We start from the raw sequence: 18,250 nt of genomic DNA on the forward strand, positions 1-18,250 counted from the left end.
GTGCAGATCAGGAAAGAGCCCATGAATATATTGGGAAAGACCTTAAAGAGAACAGTATATGGGGAGGTCTGTGTCCACGTGTTTATATACTAACAATCATGTATTTCTAGTCTGCAGAGCAATTTTTTTCATTTCTTATTCTGTCAGAAACTAGCATATCCTCAAACATTTCTGGATCTTCTCTTCAATATGTCAGGCTCTGCACTAATCCCTAGTGATAGATAGAAGCCAAGTGACATGGCTGAGTCCCTCCAACAGTCCTTTACCTGGTAAAAGAGACAGGCATACGGCAGCTGCCCATTATTAGGTGCTTACTGTATACCAGACACTATGCTGACCTCTGTAGGCAAATTAGCTCATTGAATCTTCAAACCCTTTGAGGTCAAATTTAATATCCCTATTTTACAGATGAGGTTATGTAGCCTTAGAGAGGTTTGTACCTTGTCCAGAATCCTACAGTCAGAAGGTATTGGACTTGACCCCACAGCCATCTGCCTGTAAAGCCTATAAATATTTTAACACTATCTAATACTGCCACCACAGAACATTTTAGGAGAAGAAATCGAAGTATGTGTAAAGTGCTAGGATCACCAAGCAGAAAAAGAATGAGAGAATAATTCTCAGACAAGTGTCATTTGTTCTGAGTCTTGATGGATAGCTAAATATTTGCCAGCTACCAGGAGCTCAGAAGGGGCTCTCCAGGCAGGAAAGAGCACCACACAGATAGAATGGTTTAAGAGTACATGGTACCTTCAAAGAACAGGGTTAAGGGGCGCCTGGGTGGCTCAGTCGGTTAAGCGTCCGACTTCAGCTCAGGTCACGATCTCGCAGTCTGTGAGTTCGAGCCCCGCGTCGGGCTCTGGGCTGATGGCTCAGAGCCTGGAGCCTGCTTCCGATTCTGTGTCTCCCTCTCTCTCTGCCCCTCCCCCATTCATGCTCTGTCTCTCTCTGTCTTAAAAATAAATAAACGTTAAAAGAAAATTAAAAAAAAAAAAACAGGGTTAAGTTGTTTTTGCTTCAGATAGTTCTTGTTGGACTTTGATAACAATATGTCTCCTTCAGCTATTTTAAAATCAACTTGCAAGAAATATTTTTAAAATTCTAATGAAAAAAATAAAATAAAATTCTAGTGACTCTTACATCACTGTCTTCAATTAGTTAACAGCCTTCAACATTTTCATAAGCAACTCATAATAATTTGTACCATGTGGAAAAATGATACTATATTTATCAATTAAATTAAAGAAGCCTAAGAAATGATAAGCAATACCCAGTACATTGGGGAGTATTTTTCCATTGCTGGTGCTAATATAAATTAATTTAGCCTTTTTGGAAGGGTGTTGACAATATTCAGTAACCGTAAACTTTTTTATACCATTTACCTAGTAATTCCACTTTTAAGAGCCTTTTCTAAGGAAATACTAAGTGTTTTTCCACACATGTTTATTGACAAAAATTAAAAACTGGAGTGTTCTGGGGCGCCTGGGTGGCTCAGTCGGTCTAGCCTCTGACTTCGGCTCAGGTCATGATCTCACAGCTCGTGAGTTCAAGCCCCACATCAGGCTATGTGCTGACAGCTCAGAGCCTGGAGCCTGCTTTGGATTCTGTGTCTCCCTCTCTCTCTGCCCCTAACCCACTTGCATTCTGTCTCTGTCTCTCTCAAAAATAAATAAACATTAAAAAAAAATTTTTTTTAACCTGAAATGTTCAATGATATGAAAATGGTTGAACAAATGTTCCTAACACTAAATGAAATATTATGCAGCCTTTTAAAACAGCATTTATGAAGAGTATATTAGCATTTTTAAAAACTGGGATATACTTTGTCTCTATGGTATGATCATAACCATAAGGGGACCGAAGGCAGGGGGGACCTTTGTACAGGTGGAGAAAAAAATACTGAAAGGAAGTACACTAAAATATTACCATTGGTCATGTTTGGTGATAAGTGATAGTCGGGAGGATTTGGGTTTTTCCTCAGATTGTCCATGGCTTCTTTAATGAATCTGTGTTACTTGGATAAAAAAGCAAATGAAACATCTAGGTCTCGAGTAGCATCTCACAAACTGATGGTTGGCAGGACCTAAGAAAGGGGAGCAGAGGAGCAAACTAGAGATCTCGGTGCTGTGCTGCCACAGTGATGGGAACTGCCGCTGCCACCAAATTGTCCTTTGTTCTCCACACAGGGAGTGGTGGATGGAAATTTTTGAGAATAAGTAGCCTTTAGTGCACAAAAGAAGAATCCACCTTCAGGGGCTTTACTTACTTGTATTTTGCTTCATCACTTATATATACTCTTGGCTCAAGTCCTATTGTAGAGAAAAATGAACTTCATTTTTAATAAAATACACTTTATTTTACTTTTCTTTTCCTTCATAATTTAAGACTGCTGACTTTTCCCTCTCTTTCCTCCTATCCAAAAACTTATAAATTAATTCTGTAATGACAAGGGTAAACAGTGTAAGCTACTTCTACCTAAAATAGAATTTCAACCGATAGTAATCATGATTTGGAAATACGAGTTTATTACACTACTTGAAAAAAAAATCACTGTCAAGAAGACTAATATATTCTTTAAAGAGGCATTTTTAAATCCATACTACTGTTAGTATCAGTCCAGAGACAGGAAGTCTGACTCAAAATATACTCAAAGGTGTATGTTAATAATAGAAATGCACATTTGATGCTTTTTCTCAAGTATTTCCTCGGCATTTTAATATGAATAATTTTTTGAATGGTTACTTGATTTTTAGGATTACTCTGATATAGGTAATACTAGAGCCATTTTAACAACATATTTATGTAACGTCCTTTATATAATAACACTTGGGATGTAACTAGTTTAAAATATTTTATTTTTCCTTACAGATCTCTAAGCAAGAACAGAAAAAAATGGATACGTTTGATGGAAACGTGGCTGAAACCTCATCTCGGTACAGTGGTGCTCAGGATAGTGGAATTGGCAGTGACAGCGTTAAGATCAGAATAGTACAAATAGAGCAGCACAGCGGTACCAGTCAGCATCGCATCGCCCGTCCCTCACGCCAGTCATCAATTGTAAAAAATCTCAATTTTATTCCCTTTGACGTATTTATTACCGCAAGTAGAATCTCACTAATGACCTATTCCTGTACGGCCATACCCAAATCAAAATCCCAAGAACATAAGAATGATGAAAAACCAGGCAAGAGTTCATTAAATCTCCCAGAAGTTGATTCAGATGTTGCTAAGCCCAGCCAGCCATGTATTTCTACCGTAACAGCAGAAGATCTCTTGAGCAGCAGCGTATCTTTTCCTTCGGGGAAGAAAATAGGGGTCATCTCTCTCGAAAGCCTTCATGCATCCACGAGGTCATCTGCTAGACAGGCACTTGGTATAACTATCGTTCGGCAGCCTGGACGAAGAGGAGCCGGTGACTTGCAGCTGGAACCTTTTTTGTACTTTATTGTGTCCCAGCCTTCCTTGCTTCTAAGTTGTCACCACAGAAAGCAGAGAGTGGAAATGTCCATTTTTGACGCTGTGCTTAAAGGGGTAGCCTCTGATTACAAATGTACAGGTAAGAGTCTTCAGCTTTACTGGAGTGCTAATAACTACTACTACTACATAGTGAGTTTTATTCCCAAGGTATCAAGCTTGATCAAACAGAAAACAGCTGGCAGACCAGACGAGACTCCTTTTCTCTGCGGAATATGTAAATATGTAAAGTTCACGTCCCACAGCTGAATCATGTTTAAGTAAATGTTTGAAATGTATCAAGGTTTAGCCCCAGTGTTCTTACCGTGCCTCTGAATATTCATTTCTTTTTTTCAGGAGCTGAACGAAACAGGGGTTCTTTCTGGCCTATAGAAATGCTTAAGAATTTCCAGTGATTGGGAAGTGGAAGTAAAGCTTTTTTTCATATTAATGGCCCCTGGGTATGCTTTCCATATTAATGCAGCTGTTCAGGTTGAAAACAAAACAAGAGGAAAAGGGGCTGTTGTAAACAGAAAGTCCATTGGATGAAAGAAAAAAAAAACCTTAGAAAATGAAGTTTATTGTTTTGGTATTCTTTTGATCTAATCATCTTGCTGTAACAGCATTATATTAAATGTATTTGAGAAAGTTTATGAGTAAGGTAAGATCATTTAAAGATGTTTGTACGTGTATAAGAAACACATTTATTAGTGGTATTTGCCAATTGGCTCTTGTTTCTCCATCCATACCTTTCTTATAACCAGAGAGCATCCTCCTACATTATAATAATTATATTGAACTTCTGAAGCTTGTTGCCTTTTAAGAGTAGGAAGTGATCAGGGGTTTGGATTTAAAACATAATTGCTGATAGTAACAAGGGCTAATGGAAACGGGGTCAGACTATAGAGACTTTTTCCCTGTGTTGAGGTAGAATCGGAGATTTGGCTGTAGAACTGGAAGGGGTAGCTGGCCATCTAAGATTCAGTACTGGAAGAAGGTCCTAGCAAGCTCAGGTATAAATCAGGCATTTTTATTGCTATCAGGTGGTCCCATCTAGCAGATGGAAGCCAGCAGTGAGGCATTTGGAGAATTTGTCCAATCTGGAAGTCAAGCTGGTTTGTTCTTAGCATAAAGGAGAACATTTTACACAGCAGGCTCCTGGAGAGTAGATGGCAGGTGTGAGGATTAGGATTCATTTCAGGCCAAGGAAGTAGGGTCAGAGGAGCCCTTGGCTCTTGCTCAAGTGTAGTACAAGTCCTCTACTTTGGAAAAGGGTAACTAGCCAGTTGCTAAGGAAGAACAACCTAGGGTTACCTCCTAGACTGCATCCTAGCCTTCTGTCCATTGATGTGCTGCTGGAACTAGCTCAGACTGGCTTGCAAGAGCCAATCATTAACTTTTTAGGAACTTTGAAAGATAGTTGTTAAACCACTGGTAGTTTAAATCGGCGATGGTGAGAATATTTAGCCACATAGATGGGCAAATGCTGTCAGTCAGCTCTCCTGCTCTGAGAGCCAGTTTTTAAGCATTTGCCAGTAACCACTACGTCCCTTCCTCAAACACGTTCTCATTTACTGAGTACATAATGCAATAGGAAATACAATAGGTCCATCAGGGGCACTGAAGATGGGAATGGTACTGTGATTGATGTCTCATGTGATTCAAGGACTCATGCCTTTATACCTGATACCTGTTTGGGAGTCTGCTTAGCATTGGCCAAAACTATGTGCAGGAATGGGAAAATAAGTCTTAATTCCAAGGCACTCCTTAAGTTCTTTCAGCCATAGTTGCTTATAGGCTGGTAGCTTCAGTGGCCTCTACTACGAAATACTGATACTGAGTTCAGTGAAATTATCAGGGCTCATATCAAAGCTGTGCATTTGAATTATAATCAGTTCTTAGGTTGAAATAATAAAGTATTTTTTGTTTAAAAAACTCCTTGGGGGTGCCTGGCTGGCTTAGTCAGTGGAGCATGTGACTCTGGATCTCAGGGTTGTGAGTTTGAGCCCTATGCCGGGTTTAGAGATTGCTTAAAAAGAAAATCTTAAAAATAATGTTAAGAATTTAAAAAAAAAATTAAAAATCCTTGTATGTAGACCAACATGGAACCCAAATTCTGTAGATGAAGCTTAGAGTGAAGATGATGGGCCAGTTCACTACAGGGGGGTCCTATGTGGGAGGAAAAAGGTTTACATACCTTCTAAGGAGCATCCTTTGCATAATATTCTTGTAGATGCCTTTCTTTACACAAAATGTGTCTACTTGGACATTTACATTACCCCAAAAAAGAATTATCAATATAAATTATCACATTTCTTAAAAATGAATTTTATCATGGGGCGCCTGGGTGGCTCATTCAGTTAAGCATCTGACTTCAGCTCAAGTCATGATCTCACAGCCCATGAGTTCGAGCCCTGCGTTGGGCTCTGTGCTGACAGCTCGGAACCTGGAGCCTGCTTCAGATTCTGTGTCTCCCTGTCTCTCTGCCCCTAACCCACTCGCATTCTGTCTCTGTCTCTCTCAAAAATAAATAAACGTTAAAAAAAAATTTTTTAATGAATTTTATCAAAAAGTAAGTAGTTAAAATATGATAGCTAAAAAAATTAAAAAGAAGCAACTAGCATTTATTGGATGTTCATTCTGTGCCAGTGTACTAATTTCTTTAAATGTATTTTCTCATTTAATCCTTGTAACAACTCTATATGAAATGCTATATATAATCCCATCTTAAAGAAGAGGAAACTAAAGTGTGCAGAAGTTAAGTAACTTGTCCACGATTACAGACATAGCAATAAGCAGAACTAAAATTCAAAACAAGATTTATTGGACTTGTTAAGTCTGGTCTCTCAGTGGATCCCTGGCATAAAGAGAAAGACGTGAATCCACAATTCTCTGTCAGCCTTCATTGTCCAGGCCAGGATATGCAAATGGTTCCCTCTGTAATGTTTTAACTGGTGGATTTTTGTATGTTAAATGTGTCGTGATATGACTACACAGTACTGCCTCTCTTGGTATTATGACAAACCTAAGTTTTAATTCTAGCTCTGTTATTTACAAGATGTATACCTATCTATAGGGCAGTTGTAAAACTGAAAATAGGTAATTCATGAAAGTACTTAACATTGAGTCAAGCAGCTAGTAGGCCCGAATAAATGTTCACTTCTACTGCTTTAGCTATTATGATTATACAGCAAAAAGATTACCAAACTGGGAACCAGGAATTTAATATTAGCTTTGCCAGTAATTAGCAGGGTGATCTTAACCAGGCAATTTACTTTCTCGAGTTTCTGTTTTCTTATTTGTAAAATGTGGGGATTATAATAGATACTAACAAGGTCCATTCCAGTTCTAAAGCTTCATTATTCTCTAATTTGGAATTCATCTTCCCATACTCACCTTTCTAAAAATATTTATACTGCTTTGGCCTCAGGGAGTTGACTTCTGTGAGTACCCTATAAGAATAAAATGTATTCTGACTTGTCTTAAAGATGCAGATTTTCTTTTGACATTCTAGTGGAGCACTAATTCGTTTATTCAGTGTTTTAAATGCATAAATTTTATTAAATATTAATGAAGTTATTTTTTAAAGCTGATCCAGGGAATTTCTGTTTTAAGTTGGTCCATTTGAGTGAACTGTACAAGTCCCATTATCAATTTAGTAAGCTAGGAACACTTGTTGTAGCACTTTTCCATCCTAAAGAAAAGACTGTTCTGTTCCATGTTCAGGATTCTTTTGAAGCCCTGTAATCATGTGGGTAAGAAAAAAGAGAAAGATAAGAATGCCTATAATGTTAACATTCAGGGGGAGGAGAAAAGTTGAGGTGGCCGGTTTCATTTCTGGATTCTAAAGTGAAAGAGTCATTGCAGTGTCTTGATTGGAAGGATAAAAAGGGGTGTGATCATGAAGCTAACTTTCTAAGAAAGATCCAGGAAAAGTTAAAGCCATCATAGGTTAAAAATGAAAGAGATAACATATTACATCTTTCTGCCATATTTATACTCTATTGAGATATAATTGGCATACAGTATTAGTTTCAGGTATAAAAACATAGTGATTCGACATTTGTTTACATTGTGAAATGGTCACCATAGTAAGTCGTTACCATCTGTCACCTTACAAAGTTAATCCAGTTTTGTTGAATATATTCCCCACGCTGTATATTATATCCCCATTACTTAATTTATTTTATAACTGGAAGTTTGTACTTCTTAATTTCCTTCACCCATTAGGGCCCTCCCAACCTCCCTGCCCTCTGCAGCTGCCAGCCTATTCTCTGTATCTATGAGTCTAGGTTTTATTTTGTTTTGTTTTTTTAGATCCCACATATAAGTAAAATTATATGATATTTGTCTTTCTCTGCTTGATTTATTTCACTTTGCGTAATAGCCCTCCAGGTCTATCCATGTTGTCACAAGTAGCAAGATTTCATTCATTTTAATGGCTGAATAGTATTTCAGTGTGTGGGTGGGGTGTGTGTATATATATGGTAGCTCTAACTTTTTTTAAAAGTTTATATATTTTGAGAGAGAGAGAGAGCGTGAGTCGGGGGAGGGAGCAGAGAGAGAGAATCCCAAGCAGGCTCCATGCTGTCAGTGCAGAGCCTGACGTGGGGCTTGAACTTAGAAAGCATGAGATCATGAACCACCCAGATGCCCCAAATGGTAGCTCTAACTTTTTGAGAACCTTCATGCTGTTTTCCATAGTGGCTGCACCAATTTACATTCCCACTAACAGTGGACAAAGGTTCCCTTTTCTCCACATCATCACTAACCCTAGTCATTTCTTGTCTTTTTTTTTTTTTTTTAATGTTTATTTATTTTTGAGAGTCGATAGAGACAGAGAATGAGCAGGGAAGAGGCAGAGAGAGAGGGAGACACAGAATCCGAAGCAGGCTCCAGGCTCTGAGCTGTCAGCACAGAGCCTGATGCGGGGCTTGAACTCACAAACCGTGAGATCATGACCCGAGCCGAAGTCAGTTGTTTAACTGACTAAGCCACCCAGGCGCCCCTCTTGTCTTTTTGATAATAACCATTCCCACGGTGTGAAGAGATATCTCATTGTGGTTTTGATTTTCATTACCCCGATGATTAGTGATGGTGAGGATCTTTTCATATGCCTGTTGGCCATCTGTATGTCTTCTTAGGAAAATGTCTATTCAGATCCTCTGCCCATATCATAAAAAGATTATTTGCTTTTTTGTGAAATTATAAGAGTTTTTATGTATTTTGGCTGTTAACCCCTGATTGGACATATCATTGACAAATGTCTTCTCCCATTCAGTAGGTTGTTTTTTTAGTTTGTTGATGATTTCCTTCATTGTGCAGAAACTTTCTAGCTTGATGTAGTTAGGCCTTTGTTTATTTTTGTTCTTGTTTCACTTGTTTCTGGAGTCAGATCAAAAAAGACATCACTAAGACTGATATCAAGGAGCTTACCGCCTATGTTTTCTTCCAGGAATTTAATAATATCAGGTCTTACATGGAAGTCTACTCTGTTTTGAATTGATTTTTACATGGTGTAAGATAGTGGTTTAGTTTCATTCTTTTGCACCTAGCTGTCCAATTTTTCCAATACAATTTACTAAAAAGACTATCATTTCCCGATTGTATATTCTTACCTCCTTTGTTGAACGTTACTTGAACATATATGTGTGGGGTTTTTATTCTATTCCATTGATCTATGTGCCTGTTTTTATGCCAATGCCATACTGTTTTCATTACTGTAGTTTTGTAGTATAGTTTGAAATCAGGGACCCTGATACTTCTGGCTTTGTTCTCCTTTCTCAGGATTGCTTTGGCTGTTCGGGGTCTTTTGTAGTCCCATACAAATTTGAGGATTATTTGTTCTGTGAAAATGTCATTGGAATTTTGATAGGAATTGCATTGAATCTGCAGATTGCTTTGGGGATTATGGAATTTTAATAATATTAATCCATCCAGTCTGTGAGCATGGAATATCTTTCTATTTATTTGCATCATCTTCAGTTTTTTTCATCAGTGTCTTATAGTTTACGATATACAGGTCTTTTACCTCCTTGGTTAAATTTATTCCTAGGTACTTTATTCTTTTGTATGCATTTGTAAATGAGATTGTTTTCTTGATTTCTCTTTTTGCTGCTTTCATTTTTAGTGTATAGAAACATAACACATACACATTTTTATATATTTTTTTATCTTGAAATGTTACTGACTTCATTACTTCTAATAGTTTTTTCCAGTGGGGTCTTTAGACATATTGTTCCACTGTTTTCTTCCCTCTTTGCTTTCTGATGAGAAATCCATGGTAATCACAGTCCTTGTTTCTGTATATGTAACGTGTTGATTTTCTCTAGGTGCTTTCAAGATTTTTTTCGTGATATTTGATTTTCTATAGGCTGATTATAATGTGTCTGGGCTTGATTTCTTTGAATTTATCCTGTTTGAGGTTTTCTGGCCTCCTTAACTCTGTAACTGTATGCTTTCTAAAACTAAATTTGGGAACTTTTAAGCTATTATTTCTTTAAATGTTTTTCTGCACCAATCTTTTTTGGACACCAGCATTAAAGTTTTTATATTATTCCACAGATCCCTGAGACTCCATTCTTTTTTTTGTTTGTTTTTTCCTATTTTCTTTTTTCTTCTCTGTTCTTCATATTAGATAATTTCTATTGAATTTTCCGGTTCTAAAATTTTTATTTGGTTCTTTTCTATAGTTTCTGTTTCTCTTCTGAGAACTTCTATATCTCCACTCATTTTAAGCACGTTTACCTTACCTCATGAAACATAGTTATAATACCTGCTAAAGTCTTAAATGCTTTGACGCTGCTAGCACAGCACAGCCACTGCAGGACCTGCCCCCATCCCCCACATACACACACACTGTAGCCACCCTTGGGGCAAAACCAGGAGACAAAAAAGAAGTATAAAAGACAACAGGCTTTTCCTACACTCTTGAAATCACAGAGGCCTTAATTCCCAGACATAAGGACGTTTGACTGTTCTTGCCATCACTGTGCACCACAACCCAAGACTCACTTTCAAGTCAAAGTTGTGAGAGAAAAGAGGAAAAACAAAACAAATTGAGAAACACCACCGTAGCAGTCCTATCTGCAAGTTCGACTCTCCTCCCCAGTCTACATTGTTCTTGTTTGCTTTTTAGAGCCCTCAGGCCTTTTGTTTTTTGTATTTTCTCTCTCAAGTTTTTTATTGTAAGCAGCATGAGAGTTAAGTTGAAGTGAGCTTATTACAACTTTGCCTGGCACCAGACGTCCTTCAATTTTAAAATAATAAAATTATTATCTAGTCTATTAGCAGAGACATGGTCTTCTGAGAAACTTAATACAGGATTTCCTCCAAAAGTGATATTTTAATATCTTTACATCTGTGACACAGATCGGTTAATATGCTGTAATGAATAAACTGCTCCCAGGGAGTTGTCAGCATTAACTTGATTCTGCACATGTCACCGTTAAGCAAAGAACATGTCCACGTACTCAAAGGGTGGTAATAGTGTTCTCTTTCTCTGTTCCTGAGGGATATCCTTTCATATATTATAAAATCAAATTAGAAGAAGAAATGCTGTGAAATTCATTGTCCCTCATGTCAGTCTGCCTTCTCAGCACATGTGACTGATAAATACACGTGTGTGTATTATATATACCACTTATGCATATACATATTTAAAAACCTAAATTCTATGAGAGGCTACCCAGAATACATGATAAATGGAATCTATATTTATACCTATACCTGCCTCTTTTTTTTTTTTTTTTTTTTAGAAACCTGAAGTGATATAGAACCGGTGACAACTGCTTATAATTTTGAAAGATTAATAAAGCATCATCGCCAGTCTGCATAATTTAGTGATCTTAAATTATGCCAGCTCTACCTGCAAATGTGTGTGTGTGTGTGTGTGTGTATATATATATATATATGTGGTCATTTGCTTTACTCGCCCTAGTTTAAATAACAGCAGATTATCTAAAGCCTAAATTATCAACTTGCATTTCTTTTATGACTCTTGATATTTATAGTAACCTATAAATGATCTTCCATTCAGTCCAGGTAGACAGTACATCTGCAAGTTAACAAGTTTCTTTTTAAAATATTAAAATAATGTAAAATAAATAAATAAATAAATAAATAAATAAATAAATAAATAAAATAAAATAATGTGACAGTGGGCTTTTCCATGTCCCTCTTACCTGAAGCAACATCTAACAGAAATGAGATCTTCTGCCAGCACCTTTATATGTAGCAGCTGTAATATTGGCAGTTCTCATTTAAATAAAGATGAATGTAGTTGTTTTTAACATAATCGTATTAGTTGTGTTTATAAATATTTAAAAATTGGTATTTATTTTGTTTAAGGTAATGGAATCCAGATTTGAAGTTGCCTCATATCTTGACTATGCAGCCCAAGGCAGACTTAAAAAGTCATTTTTCTTGTTTGTTTGGGGCTTTTTGTTTGTTTTTGAAGAAATGACTGTGCCATCTGGTCAATTGTAAAGGAGTTGAACCATTCTGAGGAAATTTAACCAACCCCCGTACTTCCTCAGCACACAGACAGTCCAGTAGCTTGTTACTCATTGTTTGCCAGGAACCCACAAACCAATTTGAAGACAATTACCTCATCTCTCCCGCAACTTCTTTACTTATTGTAATTTTTCAGGCATCAGCTAGACTAAAATAGAGAAATTAAAGTTGATTAGAATCCGTACTGAAAGAGTGGGTAATAACACACTTCTGTGTATGACAGAACTATCCACAACATGGTATCTCTAGTATAGGAGACCTCCTACATTTTAAAGTTTTATACAAGTTTGCATCTATGACTTCAGCTCTAATTAAGAGGCAAACATGGAAGAGTTCAATAAGAGCTCAAGATTTGGAGTCAGCCAGTCCTGAGTTCTAATCCCAGCTCTGCTGCTTAACAACCGTGTGATCTTGGGCAAGTTATTTCCTCTTTCTAAGCCTTGACCCCTTATCTAGAATACAGGGGGAACACTGGTAGTGATCTGCTAGAGTTGATGTGAGAATGAAATGATGTATATGAAGCTCTTAGCTGAGTGTGTAGCACAGAGCTCCGTATGTGTTAATACTATTGTTGTTGTTTTTATCATCACTGTTAACATCTTTAAGCTGAGTTTAAAAATAGTGGTTGTAATCAGCCAAAAGCATTCACGTCATTTTAGTTCAATTTATAGCTATTGTGTAGTTTGAAAATTTTCAGTTACAGTAATTGGCTTCTTTAGCCTTTCATGAATAGGTCTGCAGAAAATGTGCCAGAGACATCTGAGTAAACCAACAGTTGGAAAATCATAAACTGCCTTCTTACACCTCATAAATCATATCTTGATTTCATTTAGTTATTGTGACTAAAAGAGAAGGATTGAATTACATGTCTCTTCAGAGCTAAAGGTTTTGCTAATGTCTCTGGAAAGGCTTAGAATTAACCTGTGACTTTAATGTCATAATGATCACAACTTGAACATTTATCTGAAAATTTAGCTGCTGGGAACATTTCTTGCCGGCCAGTAATACGAAGTGAAATTATTACATTGACAGAAATCAGCCACTAAGTGGTTCTCTTAAATGAGAGGAACTCTAGAGCATCTCTCAGGGAGAGTTGTGGGGAGAAAGTTAAATAAGATGTGACCCAGGGGTGCCTGGGTGGCTCAGTCAGTTAAGCGTCTGACTTCAGCTCAGGTCATGATCTCATGGTCCATGAGTTCAAGCCCCACATCAGGCTCTGTGCTGACAGCCTGGAGCCTGCTTCAGATTCTATGTCTTCTCTCTCTCCCTCTCTCTCCCTCTCTCTCCCTCTCTCTTTCTCTCTCCCCCCCCCCACCCCACTCACACTCCGTCTCTATCAAAAATAAATAAACATTAACCAAAACAAAAAACAAAAAAAACAAAAGATGTGACCCAGGCAGTAGGGAGAGTTAACATATAGGGAAGGATATTGGAAGGGAAATTAGAAACTTTGACTTTTAGTCTTGACTCATTAGCCAAGATTCTTTGATGCAAATAACTAAACTTGGTGCTTTAGTTTCATTATCTCTAAAATGGGTGTAATAATATCTGGTCTCTGTAGTTTCATAGTTTAATCTTAGCTCCAAGTGAGATATCTATGAATGCCTTGGGACTATGAAATATTGTTCAACTGTAAGTGGGGCTTCTTTAGTTATTAGCAATAGAAGGAAGAGCTTAATGGATCTTTTTAAACATGAGGAAGACTAGTGCTCTGGCCCTTTTGACATCCATCTTGATCATCAGGATTTACTTAACAGGAGAAATGGAAGGAATCATTTAAAACCACTAAATTGGCTTTCAATGTTACAGAACCAAGACTTTGCTCAGAGCAGACAAGAGGTTTAAAATTGGGATTAACTTGATCTTCCTTACAGATATATATAGATTTATATGACTACATTTTTTTCTGTACAGCACCCTATATTTACTTGCATTGAATTTTAATGAAATGTTGTCATGTAAAACATCTGAAACCCACATTAGAATTTAACATGAAAACAACCAAATAGAAAAGAGAGTAAGAATACCACAAAGCAGCACAGAAAATAAATTAAAAGGAATTCATTGAAATGATATTTTGCATATTATCTGCTAGTTAGCATCATTAAATATAAGTAATGTAATTCCTTTTTTTTTTTTTTTTTTAACCTTTATTTATTTTTGAGACAGAGAGAGACAGAGCATGAACGGGGGAGGGGCAGAGAGAGAGGGAGACACAGAATCGGAAGCAAGCTCCAGGCTCTGAGCCATCAGCCCAGAGCCCGACGCGGGGCTCGAACTCACGGACCGCGAGATCGTGACCTGAGCTGAAGTCGGACGCTCAACCGACTGAGCCACCCAGGCGCCCCTGTAATTCCTTTTATTTTAGCAAGATTTGGAAGACTTGGTTCTAAAAGTAAGAGCTAATGGGCACTGATGATCACACATCCCAGCAGCCACGTTAACCCTTCCTGTTCCTCTTCTGGGCTCTAGGCTTGGGATTTCAAACCAGGAAATTTCCTCTTCCCTTTCCTATCAAATCTTAGTATGTACAAGGGACAGAGCATGGGAAAAAGTGCTTATGGAGTTAGCCAAATGCCTAGATATCAGCAAGGACGTGGCGGCACTTACTTTGCATCCACAGCAATTTAGAATTGGTTTCTTGGGGGGTTTGCTGTTCTGACAGTGAATTGTTACTGTGTTTTATGGATCTAGGTTCCTTCACAGTTTAATTTTCAGGCATTTTGAGGGTTTTATGGACCACATTTGCTTCTGTGGCTACATTAAAAAAGAGGAAAAAGATGCCATTTAAACTAAGGATCATAAAGAAATATAGAAAATAGGAGAAACCCAGTAGGTCTATAGGTAGCTTTACCTTTTTTATATACAGTGGTCAAAAGGTTCTGATCCTGACCTCTCACTGCAGGGAGTTACACTGCCAGCCGTTGAGTGCAGCCTAATCAAGCACAACAGTGGCTTCTGAAAGAGGTCCCTTTGGAGGTTAAACAATATTAATTTCATAGATAGAGGCAAATAGATCTAGATCCTCCAAAAACACATTGCTTTAAATTTTATTCAAGTTCTATGAAGAAACACGTTTGTGTATTCTTGGCTGGGCACAAAAGGATTAAGCTAAAAGACCATCTGGGAACATCTTGTCAGGAACTTGGAGAGAGGAAGGGAGAGTAGGGAATCTCTAAACCCTCACCTACTACTCTGCTTCTTCTTTAAGTATTTTTTCCCTTTCTACTCTGGCTGTGAACTCTGCTTGATCTTCCTTAACAAAAGAAAGCTGTGTGAAATTTAAATTCTGATGCACTAGCCATGTTTATTGGACATTGTGTCGTTTCAGTCTTTTCTTTGTATAAAAGTTGATATACCCAGACTTACTAAAAGGAGTCTCTAACTTCTAGTTTAAAAAATGGAAAAGAGTCTGTTTGGTTTGCAGATTATTTACTTCCTTGATTCATACATTGGCCAAATATTTCTAAGAAGTGGAAAAGAACACAAGAATATAATTTTGATAATTATCAGAACCACAGTGCAGAGAAATTGTCAGATCTATAATTTCTCCTCAGCCAGGAGAATTTAATAGAGAAGTAAAGTACATTGACAAGTATTTTGAACCTCAGTAATAATTTTAAGAATTAAATATAAGTAAACTTATTACTGGTTTTTAATATCAAAATTGGGTATACTTTCCACTAATAAACAAAGAGTTTTATATTTTACCCATTATCTTCCTCTTAATTCAGATCAGTGATTAAAAAAAAAGATTTTTCAAAATTAAAAAGCAAAAACAAAAACTAGAAGGAGTAGACACTTGAAAGCACCACACATACATACTCCTGTATTTTGTTTAAAGTTTGTGTTTTAGAAACAAAACATTAACTGTTACTGAACTTTTACCATGACGTGTCCCATACTAACCATGTTATATATATTATCTGATATAATATTCTCAACAACCCACAATCTCGTGGATTGTCCCCATTTTGGAGACTCCGTGAAGTTAAAATTAAATTTACCCAGTTTAAGGAATCAGGACTTAAACCCAGATCTGTCTGCCTCCAAAGTTCATGTTCTTTTCATTACCCTGAATTTTCTACTGTGTTATAAACTGATGTAAACTCTCCCATAGAACAAAATGTGAGAAAGCTCAATGAAAGTAGGGCTGTCTGTGTTCAGTAAGTCCTAAGTCAATGACAGACCATTTTGTAAACCTCTTCTATATGACAGTATCCTATCATCTGCCAGTTGTCCCTCAAGAATTCATCAAAAGTCACGTAAACGTTTTTTCGTAAACTTAACAACCCTGTGTACCTCAGACCAAAGAGAACCAGTCTCCCTAAGCCACCATAGATGCCACTTTGGTTCTGTGGCAGCCCAGGACAGGTCTGGGCTCATTAACTGTGGCAGACTACAGCATACTTGTAACCCATAACACGTCATTGAAGATTTTGCAAAAAAACAAAAACAAAAAACAAATAAAAGCCTAGTCTTATTTCTTTTAAGAAACCAAACATTAGATCCTTCTGGACTTTCTGGAACTGATAAAATGAAGACAGAAATAAATCTTGAGGCTATTTGCGGTGCTACATCATAACAAGCACTTACTTTATGCTTCTGAGGAACTTGAGATATTTTGATCATGTACTACTACTGTCAGAAAGGAAACTCAGTGCAATATGACATCAAAGCAGAAAGTTACTGAAATTTAAATCTGCAATAGTAGTTTAGGGAACACATTAATTTTAATCAATGATTCAGGAATGATAACATTTGCAGGACTACAAATGAAAGCATGCTGTAATTTCAAAAGTTGTTGATAATACAGAGCAGGATTTTATTACCCAGGATTGCAAGCACCAACAGGATCTTGCTGTATTAACAGCAAGAAGCTAATGCCAGGAGTAAGGTGATAAACTGTTTACCTACTGGAGAAAACATGGTTAAAATGAGATACCCCATTAATCAAAAGCTTATTTTTCAGCACTCATCCCCCAAATTTCAATTAATAACATTTCTTCCAGTGCCACAAGTTTATAAGAACTGTCCACCATAGGAAAATTTTGTATCCTTGACATTGCTCCATATTTGCATTAGCACTCATTTTCCACAAAAATGTAAAAGACAAAGGTACCATGAGAACACTGAATCAAAGGGGCAAAAACATTATTGTGACTGCAGTTACTTGCATCTTCCACAATAGAGTCTGCCTGGAGCTGCCAGGGAAAGTCACCATTGGGCTAACTTTGCTTTCTGCCTTCCTTAACCAACCTCCTCCTCATAGAAATGTTCTTGAGCATAGAAGTGGCTAAGAAAAAGCAGAAAGAGGCACAGATTATCAACTGTTTTGTAAACCTGAGGTTGATAAAAGCAACTGTTAGGGAAGATGGGGAGAGTGAGGAAGAAATAATGGTGGCTTAGAGTCTCCTTCGAGTCCTCTTTATAAGAGATGCTTAGTTTTCAAATAAACAACTCCTCCTTCTGGCATTGGGATTTTTAAAATTCAAAGTTCTTTATTCACATGGCAAAAGAAATGGAAACGTTGATTTTTGCAATGGCTAACACTTAGAAATATCTGGTGTAAAAGTGACTGGACTTCATTAAATATTCAGTGTTATGTCCGTCTTTAAAGTGGGAAAATTATCACTGAAATCTGTGGGGAAATGTATTCTCATTGGAGCCTCAATAAAAATTCAGCTTAATTATGACAAAGAAATTTCCTGCCGCATAGTAGAGCAAAACAGAGTAGTATAAAGTAGAATCGAATAAAGCTTACAAAATTTGTAGCATTCAGCTGCTCTGAATGAGCTTAGAAAACAAACTTTTTGTTAAGTAGAAGATTGCAAAGGAAATAAATGAGTTTATTTTCCAAGTTTCATTTTGAGTTGGTCACAATGAATCATGTTGTATTTTATTATATTTTGTATAATTTAAATGTTACGCAAAAACATACTTAACTCTGTGAATATTTGCTGAGGGTTAAAAAATAATGAGCAGCCGTACAAAGACTACTTTTATCAGATTCAGAGGAAGACCTCCCAAGCAGTTAAGTGAAATGAAGGTTTATGAAGAAGAGCAAAGTAATCTACAAGCACAAAGAATACAATCTGAAACAAGTCTCTGTGAAAGCCAATAATATCTTGATCCATCTGTGAACAGACTGGAAACTTTCTGAATCTTCTCTTTGGGTGTTCTTTGTGACATGATATGATGAAGTATTTTCTTTTGGAGGCCAGGTCAGCCCAGAAGAAAAACAAATAATATAACTTTGTCAATACCAATGCCTTATTGAAGT

General features: G+C 37.0%; 1 protein-coding gene across 6 annotated transcripts in view; it reads left to right on the forward strand.

Moving 5' to 3' along the window:
* VPS13B (vacuolar protein sorting 13 homolog B) overlaps positions 1-18,250 on the forward strand; it is an 803,192-nt gene that overhangs the window by 590,304 nt on the left and 194,638 nt on the right. For all 6 annotated transcript variants that reach the window (XM_078441712.2, XM_078441707.2, XM_078441708.2 and 3 more), the window contains one exon: positions 2,869-3,556. In XM_078441712.2, coding sequence (XP_078297838.2) covers positions 2,869-3,556 — 688 coding nt within the window. The remainder of the gene's footprint in view (positions 1-2,868; positions 3,557-18,250) is intronic.

The sequence above is a fragment of the Panthera onca genome, chromosome F2 (genome assembly GCF_046562875.1).
Source record: "Panthera onca isolate mPanOnc1 chromosome F2, mPanOnc1 haplotype 2, whole genome shotgun sequence".
NCBI classification, from domain to species: Eukaryota; Metazoa; Chordata; class Mammalia; order Carnivora; family Felidae; genus Panthera; species Panthera onca.